A 20,289-nucleotide genomic window follows, 5' to 3' on the forward strand; every position below is an offset into this window, starting at 1 on the left:
TTGTATGGAGCATTGTGCATGTCAAAATGGTGGCTATCCGGCACAGATAACAGTGAATCAAGGCAGTGTAACAATGGTAAGAGAGTGAGCACAACAAAACATAGAAAATGAGGACAGGATAGCAGGGAATATTCGAATTGTCATTTTTTTGATAAATATATTTTGCAACAAACAGGTAGAAAGGTAGTAGTGGAGCCATTGAGAGGTATCAACAGTAATATATTAAATAACTAGGGGATAGCAAACATTCTAAAATAACATTTGCTGTATTAAGAAAAGGAGAGCACAGACAATCTACTCAGAATAAAAACTACTTTCTTTGGGAAGGGAAAGAGGAAGCGACACAGGTTAATTATCCATGGAAATTGACATTGCAGATGTGTTGAAGTCAAAAGGCAAGGCACTGGACCTGATGAGATATATACAAGGGCACTTAAGTGGCTTGTGAAATTAGTCACATCTTTGCTACTATTTTTTATGAGTGAGAATTGAATCCAAGGATTGGAAAGTAGTTAGTCATTAGCTTTTAAAAAGAGAGGATTACATAGGGATAGAGTGCCTATCCCAGGAGGTGACTGAGTCAGTACAAGACACAGGTGAGTACACACTCCAAGTACTGGGTAAAATTCTGGCCACCAAACTACAGCAACAATATCCATGCAACAAAGGCAGTGGAAAGAGGTGGCCTTGGTTATTTAACACTTTGGCCCATTTGGTTGCTGACAGTCATTTTAACTTGCTTTAATTCCTCAATTAACAGTATGCACTAATTTCCTTCGGTGACCTGATCTGTTAGCAACATTTTTATAGCTTTTAATTAATGGTAAATGGCACCATCTTGGGCTCAGTAATTGTGCAAAGCTGATTTCACAAGGCAATTAGTCCAAAGATTACTCCAACATAAAAACCTGCAACACACCCTACTGTTTCCACAGTAGAACTCCCACCCCAATTCAATTTGTTGCTAACTTACATACTCAAAACATCTTACTAATGACAGGCTCTCCTTTTGATGTAGATCTACTAGGGCAGCTGGAACCAAATTGCAATACCTAGGTGATATTCTCCAAATTCTTGACCCATCACCCTGAAGGCTGTATAACAGGTGTTATTTTGAAAGTAAATCTCAAATTAGGGATCCCATATGTAAGGACTGCAAAGTTCTACTGATGTTGTCTTTTATCTCTAAGGCTTTATGGTTATAATATATAAAAACATGTTTACTGCAACGGACTTGGCTATTGAGACCAATACTTCCTGAATGTATGTAAAGAAGGAACCCCTCCCCACATTGCATGCCTGTCAACAAGGCGCAAGCAAGCTCTGAAACACAATACGAGAGCCCATGTGCTACACGTGTGACCATTTATCAGTCACAGCAACTAGTGTTCAAACTGTCCTTTGAGCTTAAAAAAAAAGCAGCAATAGATATGAGGCTCCTTCCTGTGGAAAAACTCTTCATCTACCTCAAACCTCCAGAACCAGGTCAACCTTGGAGTTGTCTTAAGACACAGCCGGACCTATTCCAGCACCTACCACCACCTAGCTCCTCAAGTCGCCTGATCAGAAATTACCCTCTGCCCCAACACTGACACCACTACTTGTTAAACTAGGGCGTCCCTCACTGCATACACCTTCAACTATAACATGAACTCTACAAATCCACACCCCATGAATTCTAGTACAAAATAGCAAATGGAGCGAAATCAGTACCTAATAACAGTGCCAATCCCTTTTTCCTAATAATGGGGTGGGATGTATCCTTCATCAAACATGCAAACTTACATTTACAAAAACTGGTCCTCACCACAACTTTTAAGAACAGGAATTGGTCATTCAGCTCCCCATACTCATCTTGCCATTTAATTAGATCACCGTTGGCCTGTACTTCAATTGCCTTTGCACTTACCTGGAAAAATGTCAACCCACATAATCTAAGTTGAGCCCAGATCTAATCATCTGAATAAGAAACAGCTAAGAAACATGTTGTGATTGATAGGGAGGCAAGAGCAAGGGGGAACTTCTCGCATTCAGGGTTAGATTGCCCACATTTCGTAACCTTTATACACTACGGATAATTTGAACACTACAATACAAAATATGCTGTTTGATTTGGTTCATTGAATAGAGAAACTGGTTAGTTTTTCCCACAGTGTGAGCACACTCCAACAGCTGAAAGAAGTGATGGAAGGTGGGAAGCAGAAGACACTCAGACTTCATAAAACTGCACATTTTGAAAAGCTATAAAGGTTTTCTCAGTACTCCAAGGATATATTGTGTATTATACAACACCAGGAGTGATTGTTCACAGCCAACTACAAAAAAAATTCAACCATCTTAAATTTTCAACATTTGGACTTAAAATTGTGGCTGAACACAGACTAAAAAACATTATAATTTCTGTTAGAATTCACCAGATTTCAGGCAGGTATAAAATCGAGCAGTTTCAAACAGAAGCAAGTACACCAAAGAAGGGTAATTAAAGGTAATGGGGACAGGTAAAATACTACCCAGTAATACTGGTCCACAAGCTCTGGTTGCACCAGTGTGATGGTCAAGTCATTGGAGGATGAGAAAGGGAAGAGGGGCTGAGGCAGTGAAAAGTTTTAATACTTATTCACTCACTATCACGTGGCTACCACTTCCAATACTTGTAATAACATGGTCAAAAGAGCAATATTCTACATAGTGGGGTGACCAGTTTGAGAAATGTCCATTTTACCTGGTTATGCCTTCTCATGTGAAATTGGCCAGAGATACAGCAAATATACATGAGCACAAACAAAATGAGGAAAATTTCCTGAGAACAGAACTACTGTAGCACTCAAGTGTTGCACTAGTGTAAAGCAGGCTTTCACTTGCCTTCGATTAACTCGGAAATGTTAACCTTATATATAATATATATATATATAATCTTTATTTAAATGTAAACAGAACAGGAACCATTAAAAGATACGGCTCCACAGAGGAGGGGGGAAAATAGTGACAGCTGTAGTCCTTTCAAGTAAAGTTTTGTCCAATCACCTTGTTCAAGTTTGTGCCCTTCTACAGATTAGTCCTTAGTCCTTGTGCCTGTATGGGGGAACAATCCACACACTTACAATACAGTATGCCAAAAGTCATGCACCATAGCAGAGTCACTTCCCATTGTGAAAAGGTCGACATCCTGCTAAAGGAAGGCATTTATTTAAATGTTGCTGTTGGGTTGATTGGAAACCCCCTCCCCCAAGCCTCCCTTTGCCTGTACCCTGGGCCTGAAACCTTATTGCCAAGTTGTAGAGCTGCAGATATGTGATGTTGCTGTAGGTCTCCCCAGCGAAGGCCTGCTTCACTGGCTCATTTCTCCAACTCGTCTGTTTGCGCTGACTGCTGGTGTACCGAAGCCTGCAGGTGGCCCATGCAGGTTCCTCTTGAAATTCTATCTTGCTCCACATGCATTGGCAGAGGAATAGGTTGTGCCAGCGATACTGTGGGTATGACTGCTGCAGGGACAATGAGGCCATGATTGGAGCCCTTCAGTGTAAGATCTTGCGTGGGCAGGAGTGGCTTCAGGATACTGACCAGACAGAAAGCAGAGCCACTTTTTGGGATAAAGTTCACCTTATTTTTATCTGGACAGAAGAACGAAGGAATTTCATGCAGCTGCTTTGGTCTGGAATCAAGGAAATACAGCATCAACAAAAGCAAACAAATTAAGTTTTACAACATTGTCATCAAGATAATTGACAAGTTTCCCAGGCACAACCGATTAGTTGCTAGAATAGTCTCCAAATTTAAATTTTTCCAGCTTTGGCTCAGTGAGCAGTAATTTCACTTCTCAGTCAGAAGATTGGTGAATTCAAGTCCCATTCCAGATACTTCACGTAATTCAGGCTGACGGTACTGAGACGTACTGAGGGGAGCTCAAGTGGATGCTAAGAATTTCACTGCACTACTTGGAGGGGGGCAGGGACTTCTCTCAGGTGTCCGGGCCAATATTTATCCCTGAAACAACATCCCTAAAACAAACCATCGTTTTCTTTTAATATCACTGTCACTGTGTTTCCGACACTACAACTGTGACTACACTTTAAATGTACTTCATTGGCTGAAAAGTGCTTTGAGATATCCTGAGGTAACAAACAATGCTGTACAATTGCAATTTATGTTGTTAAATTTCAAAATAGTTCAGGTATTGGATGCAAGCATCAGTACAATTAAATGATTAAAGACAGGCAGAGTCAGCATGAAAATAGCTTTACAGCAGCAGACAAAATTGGAAGAAAATTAATGGGCGAATGAATCCAAGGAACAGTTAATCCAGGTGCGATCTGGAATATCATAATGGAGCGAATTGCCCAAAGCAAAGAGGCAAAGTTCTCAAAATGACATGACAGAGAAATCTGAGGAAGAGGGTGAAGATAATGATGAATCCAGACATATTATATTGGTCACAAGTAGTAGTTCTGTGTTAGCTGGAGACTCCTTTAATTGTGTAGTACTAGATACTGTCTGTACTTCAACAGTGTGTGGGCCAAATTGGTTACCATACATATGGTTAAGGACAGTAAATGTCCTGCTGCTTTGGGTTTGGTGATGACAACACATCAAAGTCTGTAAAAAGAGCTGTAATTCTATGCAAAACAGCTCTCTGGACAGATACCTATATGCAGTTAAAGAAACTATTGATGAAAAAGACACAAATTAAACTTGACATGGACCATGATACAGCAATTATTTTTCAAAAGACAGTGCATCTGCAACTTACCCAGTCAAGACATTATTGAATCTCCTTAACAAAACCTGATGGTTCTCAGCAGAGTGTTAAGTATTAATGGTACCAGATGATGAAAATGAGAAAAGAAATTGTCTCAAAGTTGCACGGACAATTTAAAAATCCTGCTAAAATATGCAGGTGTAGTTAATGGGAGAGAATATGAGGATTATTAGAAGAGATCAATGAAAAGTATAAAATCTGCAAAAGGTATTGGGAAACACCAGGATGTCCTATTGGAAGCCTTTTTTGATGTGACTTTAATGAGATGGGTGCCATGGATGACAACGGTATGACAATGCAGAAATATTTTCATTTTTCATTTCGTAGACCTGGCAGTCAGATTTAGTCTTTCTACAAAAATCCTTAGCAAGTTCAGAAGTGTTATTATAGGCAAAAATCACAGAAATGCTGGATCGAACTTGTGACACCAGCAAAGTTTCAGGGACATGAATAACCAATTGTGCTGCAGCTGCAAGTCCTTTCAGCAATGAACTTTGTGAAAGTATCATGTGGAGATCGATGGAATATTGCATAAATGTTTAGCTGATCAAAACAGATTGCAAGTTGAAAGAAAAATAATTTGTTCCAAATGATTGGAGGGTATGGTCATCAGTCTGAGTAAAATCCCAAATTCCCTTCTTTTTTGTATCATAGTCCTCCTGCCATACAGTTAGATCAAAATTTTCTGCACATTTGAATGCTTCACATAGAGATAGGTTTGCAACAAAGCTAAGGTCTTGGAGAAAATATGGAGAGCACAGAGGACAAATTTCAATTCAGAAGATTTAGTATACGATAAAAAAGGGTCAAAGAGAATGGAAAGATATTATTAATCAAACTGGGCAATCAAACTATTAGGATTTATTCCTCACAATTAATCAAATTACTTGTACAATCTGAGCAGTTGACAGAAAGGCACCTTGCACCTCGAATGTCCACACTTTTTGTGATGAACGTCCTAAGTATCAGAATGTACCAAATTAAGACTGAATTGTGGCAATGTGAGTAATTATGACACAGAAAAGCCATTATATCCATGGACTTGAAGCCCAGCGTTGATTTAAAACAGCATCTTCTTCCCCCATCAGTTCAGAAAGGTCATCTCGACCTGAAATATCAACTCTGTTTCACTTCACAGATGCTGCATAACCTGCTGCGTAGTCCCAGCATTTTGTTTTTATTTCAGATTTCCAGCATCTGCAGTATTTTGCTTTTGTCCAGAGTTGGTTCTCAGGTGACATATAATTCTATAGGATTCCAATGATTGTGGAATGTGCAGGAAAAGATACTGGTAAGTTCAAATATTGGGTGAATAATCATGACGATGACCAAGAAGTGAGGTCCGTAGACTGGCAGGAATTGTGGTGGGAGAAAAAAGACTAGAGCATAAGAAAGCACAGCTCTATCTTTGGGTTCACCTTGATTTTGCTGGACAATTGTCTTTCCTAATTTCCTTTTTGATTTACCTTCGTCACTGTTTCCAGCACAGCTCTAACCTCCACATTCAATGCTCACTACCGTTTGGCTCTGAAGTGATCATGAAATTACTACCTGAGGTCCTGCTTCTTAATGTCTTACCTAGCTCACTAAATTCAGGACCCCATCCCTCTTTCTACCTATGTCATTGGTACCAACATGAACCATGACCTTTGGCTTTACACCCACCCCCTTAAGAATATCCTGCAGGCATTCTGTAATATCCTTGAGCCTGGTGTCAGGGAGGTGACACCATCCTGCAATCATGTCTGCAGCTGCAGAAACGCTTGTCTGTTCCCCACCATTATGTCTGGTGGGGAACAGCACTGCTGCCTCAACTCCAGGGTCCGAGGTTCAATTCTGGCTTCAGGTCACTGTCTGTGTGGAGTTTGCACATTCTCCCCGTGTCTGCATGGGTTTCCTCCGGGTGCTCTGGTTTCCTCCCACAGTCCAAAGATGTGCTGGTTAGGTTGATTGGCCATGCTAAATTGACCCTTCGTGTCAGGATGATTAGCAGGGTAAATATGTGGGCTTGCAGGAATAGGGCCTAGGTGGGATTGTGGTCAGCGCAGGCTCAATGGGCCAAATGGCCTCCTTCTGCACTGTAGGGATTCTATGATTCTATTTGCAGCTTTTACATTTTTTGATTATGCAGTTATTTACACACAGTCCTCTACAGTGGACACTCACTGACTCTTAGCTTGGAGACATAGGAAGAAAACTCACCAACTACCAGAGGCTGAAAAGGGTAGAAGCAGAAAGGAGCACTTCCTTCCCCATCTCACCAAATTCCCGCACTCCAGACCCCTGTATTTGTACTATCTGAAGCTCAGATGAATCAACTCTGCTGCAGCTAAAGAAACCAGATTAAAGTAGTTACCTAATAAACTAATACAGCTGCTCTTCATCAGAAATTTAGGTTCCTTCCAGTCTGCAGGGACAAACAAACTCTAACTTAATCAGTAAATTTTAGTTCAATACTAAATGCAAACAAGAACTAGAGCCAAGGTCGTCACAATTGTGAATTTTTCATGGCTTCCAATAAATTTGAGGATAAACTAATAACAGAGGCAAAACAAAAAAAATGGGGGTTAGACAGCAGGAGAGAGTTGGGAGTTTACGCTGAAGTACCAGATAAGAAGCAACAATTGTTGTCACAAGTTGATTTGTACTGGAAAGGTCCATGGACTTCGAAAGCTAAAGCGAGGATGTTGCCAGCAGATTCAAAGAGTGAATGGGTGATACTAGAATGGATATGCCCATAGCTGGAAAAGTAATCTTCCAAATCATTATAGCTCTTCTGGCCACATATATTCATAGGAGCGCAGGTCTAATAAAACTTGCATTTCAGTAAGACAATACTTTTCAGAGATAGCATCTTCAAAGAGGCAGCAGGTACAGAAAAACAATGGAAACTAAACAAATGTGACTATGGTCGGAATGATGCTTTTGGGGTATTTTTTCATTGAGATTTGCTTTCTTGGAAGTATTTTACATTCAACCGAAAGCAGATCTTGCAACTTTTTGAAGTAGCAAAGGAAGACTTTCAGGCATCTGCAAGATGCACGTTGATGATTTCTTAAGGGGTGGCACTACAAAACTTGTTAATGTATTAGGAATAATATAGTAGAATTAAAATTGTAAATCACGTTTGTGGGGTGTTGAAATTTATTGGTTCAGATATTAAGCAAAGTAGATCTAAAATAATTTGAAATGTATTACTTCCATTCAGGTTAATCATAGAAAGATGATGTATTATCCAAAGAGACAGTGATTTTGAAGCTTGATTTATTTGTCAGTTGAAGTGGCTGTAGACTCAGATGTCTAATTTTGATGTGTTAAGCAGCAGAATGAAGTAAAGTAGAAGATATTTTAAGGCAAATAAAATAAGAAAATTAAAATTGGATAAATGCATGCTTATGTTCCCATCCTTAGATGAGCCAAAGAACATGAAGCGAGTCAGTTCTAATGATGTTTTACATGCTAATCTTCACGATGGGTATTCCAGTGCAGCTGGTTTAATAATATTTCTGATGGCTGGGAATGAGAAATGTTGTTCTTTCGCATCAGAAGCTAAGATTGTTACAAAGATTGTTACAAACGTGGTTGTTGGGTTCGGAAGTAATGTACAACTCTGTCAATGTTTAGAAAAGTATTTTAAAAAAAACTTCAGTTCTAACCTGCACCACCTGGCTCTCTGGAGTATAAATTTATTAAGAATGCACTCTTTCTTGCAACCGTCATATAAGCCAATGCAAAGTAGTGTTTTGTGATACACTTCATTGACCACTAAATTACTTTAGTGGTCAATGAAGTGGGCGGCACGGTAGCAGAGTGGTTAGCACTGCTGCTTCACAGCTCCAGGGTCCCGGGTTCGATTCCCGGCTCGGTCACTGTCTGTGTGGAGTTTGCACATTCTCCTCGTGTCTGCGTGGGTTTCCTCCGGGTGCTCCGGTTTCCTCCCACAGTCCAAAGATGTGCGGGTTAGGTTGATTGGCCAGGTTAAAAATTGCCCCTTAGAGTCCTGGGATGTGTAGGTTAGAGGGATTAGCGGGTAAAATATGTGAGGGTAGGGCCTGGGTGGGATTGTGGTCGGTGCAGACTCGATGGGCCGAATGGCCTCCTTCTGCACTGTAGGGTTTCTATGTTTCTATGTTTCTTCACCCAGTGAAGTAATCTCCACTTTACTCTATTGCTTCCCCTAGTGCTAGATCTTTAAAGGCAAGTACTTCACACTATTGCTTCCCACTGGTGACAGACTTACAAGAACCTGTATTAAAGCTCAAAACTTCTTATCCAGAACACAAGTGGGAAAGGTCAGCTGGATGTTAGCTTGTAGGTTCAATCAGACAGCCCAAAAAACGTCAAGCCTGTCACTAAATTAAATTAAAATCTTAATGATCAACCTGATCCATTTGGCTATTTGGAATCAATTAGACATGTGCATGGCTCCAAATCATCAGGGCATTCACATACCACGGCCAGTTTGTTAAAGTCTCACACAAAAGAATAAGGCCTGAATAATTACTGGTCTTCTTTTGCACCTGCTATCTGGACCAATGGATATTCTAATTGTTGTGAAAATTTGATTGGAGGATGACATGTAAAGAAGTGTGTTACTCTCACAAAAAGAGCAAAACGAGGAAAAAGAAAAAACAAAGCAGAATAATCACTCAATAATCCACATTTTGATGGTTACAGCCCAGCAGAAATATAAAGCAGTAGCCGTAGACATGATCACATGGAGTCATGTGGAACCCTGAAACCCAGACGTGCAGTGAATTGACATCGACTGACCGATGCACTCTACACACAGCCTCATACTTACGAAGTTTCCTCAAAGGCTTTTACCCTCTCACAGCCTTCCGGTGGTTCTCGTTTGAAGTCATAACTGTTGTTGGGTTTCGGAGAGGAGGCATACTTGGGTAATGGAGAGCTATTCCCGCTTTCTGCAACAAGACAAATTACAAGATTCGGTATTTGTATAAACAAAGCAAAAGATTTCAATCGAAGAAACGTTGCAAGTTTTATGCCTGTGTTGGGTATTCTCCCTGGCTATGGTACTCTTACATTTAGGGGCAGCCCAAACCGTACAATATTTAAGAATACAATAATGTAATCTAAGTTGTAACAATATGATCCTCCAGATTAAAGCTGGAGATCATGTTTTTCACATATCTCCACACATGCACTCTCCCCTTCTTAGATGTGAATACTTGTTGGCCATCTGTGATGGAAAAATAAATTTCTTGACACTCCCAGTTATCCTGGATAATGGACCTGGTATGAGATCATTGGTATCCTTTGCATCTGCTCGAAACAGACTGTATTACGGGACCCCACAAACCAAGTCCTCTAAGGAGAGTGGCCCAATGTTTTCTTCCTACCACATGCCCTCACCCGATTCATTTCCATCTGGATGTTAAATAATGGGCAGCACGGTAGCACAGTGGTTAGCACTGCTGCTTCACAGCTCCAGGGTCCCGGGTTCAATTCCCGGCTCGGGTCACTGTCTGTGTGGAGTTTGCACATTCTCCTCGTGTCTGCGTGGGTTTCCTCCGGGTGCTCCGGTTTCCTCCCACAGTCCAAAGATGTGCGGTTAGGTTGATTGGCCAGGTTAAAAAAAATTGCCCCTTAGAGTCCTGGGATGCGTAGGTTAGAGAGATTAGCGGGTAAAATATGTGGGGGTAGGGCCTGGGTGGGATTGTGGTCGGTGCAGACTCGATGGGCCGAATGGCCTCCTTCTGCACTGTAGGGTTTCTATTTTAAAAAATGAGCAAGTGTCTACATTACAAAAGCAGAGCTTAACTTCTACTAAAACACGATGTGTTCCTATCCAAATGTCCTGCTGATTCTGTTCAACTTTCAACCAAACAGGAGGAACAGTTAGAAGCAGGAAATGGTGAAACCTTTTCTTCTCTCATTTTGGAGCATTCTCCCCTTAAGCTTACCACCATCGTGAGATGACGTGTAAAGGACGAATACTGCAAGAGAAATTTTTTTTTAATTTGCAGAAAATTATGCTGAAAGTACAAGGTGGCATCTGCTATCTTCCAGCAAACTCTGGCTCCTGATTTCAGAACCATTTAGCATCCAGTTTCCAAGCCACAGATAGAAACTTGTATGAGCTACAATATATTGCGGCAGAAGGAAACCAGACAAATATGCCAACAAAAGCAAGGAGTTTCAAAATGAAAATATGATTAATTTGCCATAAATACTGCACTATTGTCAACATACACCCACTACTAATGTCATTTCTGGGAAATGTGCCACAATAAATCTTAGAGGAATAAATAGAACCTCCTTCCCACAGCAGCAAACTGCTCACTGCATGAAGGATGGAATTTGAAAAAAATGGTAACTTTTTTGATGGGTAGCTGATTGAAATGGAATATAATCCAAGTTTTAAGAACAAATAAACGTAGGTTAACAGAATTATGAAAACACTAATCCCCCAACAGACTCCCAATACCTTTCTCTCTGCCATCTGTAAGCAGGTCTTCAGTGTAGCATGGGCTCTCTCCACTGCCCTCATTGGCTATGGCGAGGAATGTTGGTGAAACAGACTGGGAACGGCTGCTGCTGGTACTGCTCCGATCCATTCCTGATGGAGTTTGAGTGTCAATACTACGGGTACTGCTGCTTCGCTGTTGTACGGGAAATGGAGCGCGATGACCATCTGGAGTATCTTGCGGCTAACAAAAAATCAATGTGCAAGAGTTATCCTGTGTAAGTGTAAGTGTTAGTGAAAGTTATCCAGTTAGTGTAATTCTGCTATCATTGTTCCCACGTTCTATTGAAGTTAAAGTTCTTGTATCGCAACAGTGGCTACAGTTCAAAAGGATGTCAATTTGGACACGGAGGTTGAGAAGTGCAAGTTCTTTCACAGAATTGTCGAATCCCTACAGTACAGGAGGCGGCCATTTGGCCCATCGAGTCTGCACCGACCACAATCCCACCCAGGCCCTATCCCCATAACCCCACGTATTTACCCTTCTAGCCCTCCCGACACTGAGGGGCAATTTAGCTTGGCCAATCCACCTAACCTGCACATCTTTTAACTGTGGGAGGAAACTGGAGCACCCGGAGAAAACCCACGCAGACACTGGGAGAATGTGCAAACTCCACACAGTCATCAGAGGCCGGAATTGAACCCAGGTCCTTGTACTGTGAGGCAGGAGTGCTAACCATTGTGCCACCCATTTCGAGAGAGCTCATGAATTTGGGTAGATCTGGAATCTGGATTGGCGGATAGTGAAGGAGGACAGAAGAAAAAGATTAACTCAGTCATGAAATGCTGCAGGATCATTTCATGTGGGGGTGGGGCGAAGAGAGCGAGCGGGGGTGGGGCAGCGAGCGGGGGTGGGGCAGCGAGCGGGGGTGGGGCAGCGAGCGGGGGTGGGGCAGCGAGCGGGGGTGGGGCAGCGAGCGGGGGTGGGGCAGCGAGCGGGGGTGGGGCAGCGAGCGGGGGTGGGGCAGCGAGCGGGGGTGGGGCAGCGAGCGGGGGTGGGGCAGCGAGCGGGGGTGGGGCAGCGAGCGGGGGTGGGGATGGGAGAACGAGAGAGAGAGAGAAAAAGAGAAAGAGGGAGAGAGAGAGAAAGACAGAAGGAAAATGACAATTGGTAACCTAGGGTAACAAACAGTTTTGTGACCAAATACGCTATGTGGCTTTGAGGAACCAACAGGATAAAGATATGGATTGCCAGAAAATCTTAGCAGGTCTGGCAACATCTACAGGGAGAGGAAACGGAGTGAGCGTCTCAAGTCCATTTGCCTCTTCTTCACAATTAAAGAGAGGGAAAACGTGTGGGATATTACACAGGAGAGATATTACATGGGAGAGATTGCAATAAAAATGTAGCAAGCTAAAGAACAAGAAACAGATGGCAAGAAACGGGGGTGGGGGGGGGGGGTGGTGTTGACATTGAGACAAAAAACTTATGGAATATAAAGAGGTTAAAATGGAGGAGAAAGGTCACACTCTAAAGTTGTTGAACTCAATGTTGAGTTCTGAGGTTTTAACGTGCCTAAGCGAAGAGGAGCAGCATCTCATACAGATGCTGCCACACCTGTTGAGTTTTTCCAGCAATCTCTGATTTTATCTTGTTTTCCAGATTCCAGCATTTGCAGTACTTTGCTTATTTTTGCTGAAGACAATATAAGGGTACGAAACTGAGACTCAGGAAGCATATTCTGAATTTTATGGGTATGACCTATCAATCTGAAATGCTAATTGTTTCTCTCCACAGATGCTGTCAGACCTGCTTTTGTTTTCATTTCAGATTTTCATCATCGGCAGTATCTTGCTTCTGAATGAAAACTTTAAATTGGTTGCATCGGGACACCAAGGACCAACGTAAATCAGCATGGGCTGGAGTGATGCTTGAACGGTATGCTTTTTGCTGTTGACCACGTATAGCGCTCCTTCAGTAATGATCAGTACTCCTCCATACTGAACCTGAAAAAGGCAGTTGCGATATGGTGGGACAGGCTCGAAAGGCCAAATACCCTACTCCTGCTGGTGCTGGCAGCACAATGTTTGTGGATTAATGATCTAGAGACACGAATTAAAGACGGAAGGTGGTGAAAATAACTTGGCTTAAGTTAGCTAACTCATTAGACCAACAAGAACTTGGCTCAATTTCAGGTCCAAACACACAAAATGCTGGATAAACACAGTAGGTCTGGCAGGATCTGTGGAGAGAAACAGAGTTAAGGTTTCTGGTCTGAATGATCCTTCCACAGAAGATCCACATGGTTCTACTGACAGTGATCCATGTGACTCAAATGAATGGTGCTGTACCCAATTCATATCCTAGTTAATTCAGAACTTTGAAATAATGTAATTATTGAAATTAATATTTAAAATATTTAATAAATTTGGAATAAAATGCTGGTCTCATTAATAATGATCATGAGACCAATTAGATTGTCATAAAAAACCATCGAGTTTATTAATGTCCTTCAGGGGAGGAAATGCTGTTCTTGCCCAGTCAGACCTACATGTGATACCCAGACCCACAGGAATGTGGTTGGTTCTTAAATGCCCTCTAAAATAGCCTAACAAGCCACTCATTTGTATCAAACCACTACAGGAAAGTTGAAGATTAAAATTGGACTGCCCAGCATTGACCTAGGTGCCGGAAATAACAAAGACATACCCTGCTCCATTGAATCGGAAAGGTCTTCCTCTCTATCATCTGGGGGAGAAATTAGGAGAGCTGTCTCACAGACTGAATCAGACTAACTGAATTATATCTTTCAGCCAATGTCCTAGACCCCTCCATCGCCAGTCCCTGGTGATTTCCTCTCCCACCAGCAGGACATATGCACCAGAGTTCGCAGCACAATATACAATCAGGAGGCAGAGGCTTGGGAATCCTCAACGTGGACTCCAGATCTTATGTAGTCTCGCATCATTTTAAAACTTTATTTATTAGTGTCATAAGTAGGCGTACATTAACACTGCAATGAGGGTCCTGTGAAAATCCCCTAGTCACCACACTCCGGCACCTGTTCAGGTACACTGAGGGAGAATTTAGCATGGCTAACCAGCATGTCTTTTGGACTGTGGGAGGAAACTAGAGCACCCAGAGGAAACCCACACAGACACGGGGCGAACATGTAGTCTCCGCACAGAGAACAACCCAAGCCATGAATCGAACCCAGCGCTGAGGCAGCAGTGCTAACCACTCTGCCACCCTGTTAAAGGCAGGCAAGGAAATCTCCTGATTATCACCTACTGCCCTCCGACAGCTGATGAACCAGCACTCCATGTTGAATGACACTCGGAAGAAGCATTAAGGGTAACATTGAGGGGGGGCTCAGCAGCACCGAACTGGCTGAATCCTGAAGAATGTATATGGGTCTACAGTAGGTGGTGAATGAATCCATATGACAGGAGAATCCTACTTGATTTGTCCTCACAAATCTACCTGCCACAGATACCAATTGTGTCATGGACAGATGCTATCATGACCACCACACAGTCCTTATGAGACTAAGTCCCATATTCACACAGAGAATACACCCCATCATGTTGTGTGACACAAGTGAAATTCAGAATAGATTTACCGGCCCCAAAACCGAGCAACGATGGAGGCGCTGCGAGACTTCACCAGGAGCAGAACTGCATTCAATCACAAACTGTAAGCTCATGGCCTGGGATACCCTTCACTTGACCATCATCAAGCAGGGACCAACCCTGGTTCAATGAGGCATGGAGGGGAGTATGAAATGCCTACCCAGTGAAGCTTGTCAGACACTAAAGAGCAAGGTACAGACAGATCTCACTAATCCCGTAACTAACAGACCAGATCATAGTTCTGCAGTCCTGCCACATCCAGTTGCGAATGTTGGTGAGCAATTGAATTAAGTGGAGGAGGCGACTCCACAAATATTTGCATCTTCAATGATTATCAGTGAAAAGACAAGACTGAGACATTTTCAATCATCTTCAGCCAGAAGTGCCAAGTGGATGATCCATCTTGGCCTTTGCCTGAGGTCCTTACCATCACAGATAGCATTCTTCAGATAATTTGATTTACCCCATTTGGTACCAAGAAATGGATGAAAACACTGGATATGGTCCCTGACAACAGGTGCTCCAGAACGGGTTAAACTCCTAGCAAAACTAATTCAGTACATTTGCAACACTGACATCTCCCAGGCAATGTGGAAAATTGTGGCTGGCGTAAAACTAAAATAGTTCCATTTTAAATCATGTTAGATGTTTGTTTGGCAAATATACACCAGAATTCTATGTACTAAAAGAGAGTGAAAGGAGTTTTAATAAAATTAATGCCTGTGGCTAAGACAATACAATGTCATATGTCTGTGGCTCGTCAGTGATTTATATTCGACAACAGTAATCGAGCAAGACTCGCCACATTCAGGAAAAGGGATAAATAGGAGGGGAAAATATGTACTGTTTTCCAAGCAGCAATTTCATGGATGTGCATAATAAGTAGGCAGTATCTAACTAACCCCTATAGCAAAAATCTATGCACGAGTTCTGCTAGCCAGATTATTGTTGCAAGAAAACCTGGCTTCTGAGGAAAAGTCCCAACATATTTCAGTGTTGAGAATGTATTTCCTGGATCATCTCTTTGCCAGTAATGAGCAGCGAAGATGATGAGAATATCTCCCTTCTGCGCCTAGGGAACATCTAAAAGTTTCTCACTCATGCTTCAAAAGTACTCATAGAAGTACAACTTAAAGTTGCATACTTGAGTTTTCGTCTAGTGTTTAATAAATACACTAAATAATTAAGTATTTAGCAATTAAGCATGTAACTCAATCTAAATGCACTGCTAGAATTGACAATTTTTGGTGAATTTATGCCTTCAGCAGTGTCAGTGCAGAGTATAAATGCGATATAGATGAGTTGGGTCAATGGTCTGCAGGCTTCATGTAACTATCGCTGAAATAATTTTTCCATAGCGGGCCATTTTAACAGCAACTTTATCAATCACATCTTTTCTTAAAATGAAAAATATAGGCAACAGCAATTTTCTTCCTTAGTATGCTCACACTTGGGTTGGAATTCATACAAGTTCTGCACAATGTTACAAAAGCAAATCAGTAATGTAATCAATAACACTCATAACAACATGCTTTAGAATTTCTAACAATCGCAGGATAATAAGAAGTGCAGAAATAAATGAAAATATACAGCTGGTGTGGGTTGACAAGCACCAGGAAAAGCCATTCTTACAGATCAACTTATCATTCAACCAAATGTTGTCTGTGGGACCTTGTCACACATGCAATATGGTTGCTGAGTTTCCTACATTCTGCAAATCAAGGTTTTCGATCCCGAGACACATCATAAGGTACGGTTTAAATGCAAATTCTTCCTTTCTACTTCCTCCAATCAACATGGTCTTCCCTTCTAAAAAGGGGTTCAATTTCAACATGCAAATATTGCCACATCATCACTCAAGAGGCATGGACCGAGAGCAGGATAAACCCACCTTATCGCAATTTTTTGTTTTACAAAGGGTTACAGATGGCCAGGGATCTTGACCAACTCTCCTATCCAACTCTCCAAACTGATTGCAAACGAGGTCTCAACTGGCCTACATTCTCCTTTCCTCCTGACAGAAAACAGCGTTAGGGTTCAAGTAATTGGAACACACTAAGAACGCATACACATTAAGTAGCTAGCTCAAAAGCAGATTAATGTTCCAAATTGGATCAACATAAAGAGCAGAAGCATGCATAAACGGAGAAACCACAAGGATTTCTCTCTCTCTTCATTCCCACTAAATCCGACACTAATAACATCTGACAGCACAATAACATTACTGGCATATCATAACTTAATCAATTGAAGAAAGGACTGCCGCACCAATAAATAAAGTGCTTTACTTGGCATTGAAAGCCTTTAAAGTCGTTTTTCTATGTTGTATAATATGGATTGGTGGAATCCTACACAACATGCCTCACTAAGAAACTGAAACACTTTCAACTAAGTTGCCTGATACGATAGTGGGAAGACATGATTCCTCACACTGAAGCCCTTAAAAAAAGCTGATGTGATGAGCATTGGTTCTCTAAGCACGGGGACACCAATAAGGTGATCAGGTCATTTAATGTGAATATATGATGAACCAAACCCAAAGATTCTTTTTGCCATGCTGACAGCTGGAAAGTGACCTCATGGTGGAGAGCGAGAGAGATATTGAGTGCTTAATAGTGACTCAAACAGTACAAAATACACATCCATAAGAAGGAACAATTGTTCATGATGAGAGCACAGCAAAAGGAAATCCACGCAAATACCTCCTACGGAGCTCATATTGCTGATGCCGAACGCAAACGTCAACTGAGGAAGACTTGCCTGAAAAAAATCAGCATCCACTGTTCACGATGGATGCTCAATTCCAGGAAAAGATCAATCTCAACAGTCATTAAAAAAACTCACTAGTTGTGCTTTTAAAAAAATTTTGAATGACCAAGTATCTAAATTAACACTACAAAACACGACCAAGTTACCACCAACACGTCTCCTGCTCCACCAGAGGCCCAAACATCCTAGACCACTGCAACACAAATATCAAACATGCCTACCGCACTTTGGCAAATCAGACCACAAGGCTGTACTCCTGCTCCCAGCTTACAAGCAAACACTGAAGCAGGAGAATCCCTCAGAGAGAGTTGTGCAATGTTGGTCTGAGGAATCAGATGATCTCCTATGGGGCTGCTTGGAGTCAGTGGACTGGTCATATTTAAAAACTCTGCAACCAGCCTGAATGAGTACGCCACTACAGTAACTGACTTCATTAGTAAGTGTGTAGAAGACTGTGTGCCAAAAAAGCAAATCCGTGTGTTCCCCAACCAGAAACCATGGATGAACAGGGATATCCACTGCTTGCTGAAGTCCAGGTCTGAGGCATTCAAGTCAGGCGACACTGACCTATACAAGAAAGCCAGATACGATCTCAGGAGATCCATCAAAGATGCCAAAAGACAATAATGGACCAAGTTAGAGTCCCAGGCCAGCCACACCGACCCCCGCCGACTATGGCAAGGTCTGCAAGACATAACAGGCTACAAGATGAAGGTATAAAATCACCGGCACCAACGCACCCCTCCCCGATGATCTCAATGCATTCTACGCCTGTTTTGAGCAAGAGGTTAGCGAGAGCATGCCCTCCACCCTGGAAGCCCTGGGGTCACCATTGCAGATGTCAGGGCAGCTTTCTTGAAGGTCAACCCACGGAAAGCAATTGCCCCGGATGGGGTAGCCCGACGTGCACTCAGATCCTGTGCGGATCAGCTGGCGGAGGTATTCACAGAAATCTTCAACCTCTCTTTACAACAATCTGAGGTCCCTATTTGCTTCAAGAAGACGACCGTCATCCCAGTACCTAAGAAAAACCAAGCAGCGTGCCTTTGATTTGATTTATCATCACGTATTAACATAGTAAAAAGTATTGTTTCTTGTGTGCTATACAGACAAAATATACCGTTCATAGAGAAGGAAATGAGAGAGTGCAGAATGTAGTGTTACAATCATAGCTAGGATGTAGAGAAAGATCAACTTAATGCAAGGTAAGCCCATTCAAAAGTCTGACAGCAGCAGGGAAGAAGCTGTTCTCGAGTCGGTTGGTACGTGACCTCAGACTTTTGTATCTTTTTCCCGAAGGAAGGAGGTGGAAGAGAGAATGTCCGGGGTGCGTGGGGGCCTTAATTATGCTGGCTGCTTTGCCGAGGCAGCGGCAAGTGTAGACAGAGTCAATGGATGGGAGGCTGGTTTGCGTGATGGATTGGGCTACATTCACGACCTTTTGTCGATCCTTGCGGTCTTAGGCAGAGCAGGAGCCATACCAAGCTGTGATACGACCCGAAATAATGTTTTCGATGGTGCATCTGTAAAAGTTGGTGAGAGTCATAGCTGACATGCCAAAGTTCCTTAGTCTTCTGAGAAAGTAGAGGCGTTGGTGAGCTTTCTTAATTATAGTGTCGGCATGGGGGGGGACCAGGACAGGTTGGTGGTGATCTGGACACCTAAAACCTTGAAGCTCTCGACCCGTTCTACTTCGTCCTCGTTGATGTAGACAGGGGCATGTTCTTCTTTACGTTTCCTGAAGTCGATGACAATCTCCTTTGTTTTATTGACATTGAGGGAGAGATTATTGTTGCTGCACCAGTTCACCAGATTCTCTATCTCATTCCTTTACTCTGTCTCGGCATTGTTTGAGATCCGACCCACTATGGTGGTGTCATCAGCAAACTTGAAAATTGAGTTGGATGGGAATTTGGTCGCACAGTCATAGGTGTACCAGGAGTATAGGAGGGAGCTGAGAACACAGCCTTGTGGGGCACCGGTGTTGAGGATGATTGTGTTGTTGCCTATCCTTACTGATTGTGCTCTGTGAGCTCTGAAGTTCAGGGTCCAGTCTCAGAGGGAGGTGCCTAGGCCCAGGCCACGGAGTTTGGAGATGAGTTTTGTGGGAATATTAGTTGAAGGCTGAGCTGTAGTCAATAAATAGGAGTCTGACATAGGTGTCCTTGTTATCTAGGTGTTCCGGGGTTGAGTGCAGGACCAGGGAAAAGGCGTCTGCTGTGGACCTGTTGCGGTGGTAGGCAAACTGTGGTGGATCCAGGTAGTCCGGGAGGCTGGAATTAATACGTGCCATGACTAGCCTTTTGAAGCACTTGATAATGATGGATGTCAGAGCCACCGGCCGATAGTCATTAAGGCACGCTGCATGGTTTTTCTTAGGTACTGGGATGATGGTCGTCTTCTTGAAGCAGATAGGGACCTCAGATTGTTGCAAAGAGAGGTTGAAGATGTCTGTGAATACCTTCACCAGCTGATCCACGCAGGATCGGAGTGCACGTCCGGGTACACCATCCGGGCCAGTTAGTCATGGCAAGACTGGATCCTGAACTTCCTAACTCTCAGACCACAATCAGTAAGGGCCGACAACAACACCTCCTCCACAATCATCCTCAACACCGGTGCCCCCGTGTTTTTAGCCCCCTACTATACATCTTATACACCTATGACTGTGCGGCCAAATTCCCCTCCAATTCGATTTTCA

General features: G+C 42.5%; 1 protein-coding gene across 2 annotated transcripts in view; it reads right to left on the bottom strand.

The window, feature by feature from the left end:
- Positions 1-2,160: 2,160 nt before the first annotated feature.
- Positions 2,161-20,289, bottom strand: part of LOC144503872 (protein FAM117B-like) — a 211,882-nt gene continuing 193,753 nt past the window's right edge. For both annotated transcript variants that reach the window (XM_078228880.1, XM_078228878.1), the window contains 3 exons: positions 11,208-11,430; positions 9,561-9,681; positions 2,161-3,652 (listed from right to left, as the gene is read on the bottom strand). In XM_078228880.1, coding sequence (XP_078085006.1) covers positions 3,337-3,652; positions 9,561-9,681; positions 11,208-11,430 — 660 coding nt within the window. In that variant the 3' untranslated portion in view covers positions 2,161-3,336. The remainder of the gene's footprint in view (positions 3,653-9,560; positions 9,682-11,207; positions 11,431-20,289) is intronic.

This window comes from Mustelus asterias, chromosome 14 (genome assembly GCF_964213995.1).
Source record: "Mustelus asterias chromosome 14, sMusAst1.hap1.1, whole genome shotgun sequence".
In the NCBI taxonomy this organism is placed as follows: domain Eukaryota; kingdom Metazoa; phylum Chordata; class Chondrichthyes; order Carcharhiniformes; family Triakidae; genus Mustelus; species Mustelus asterias.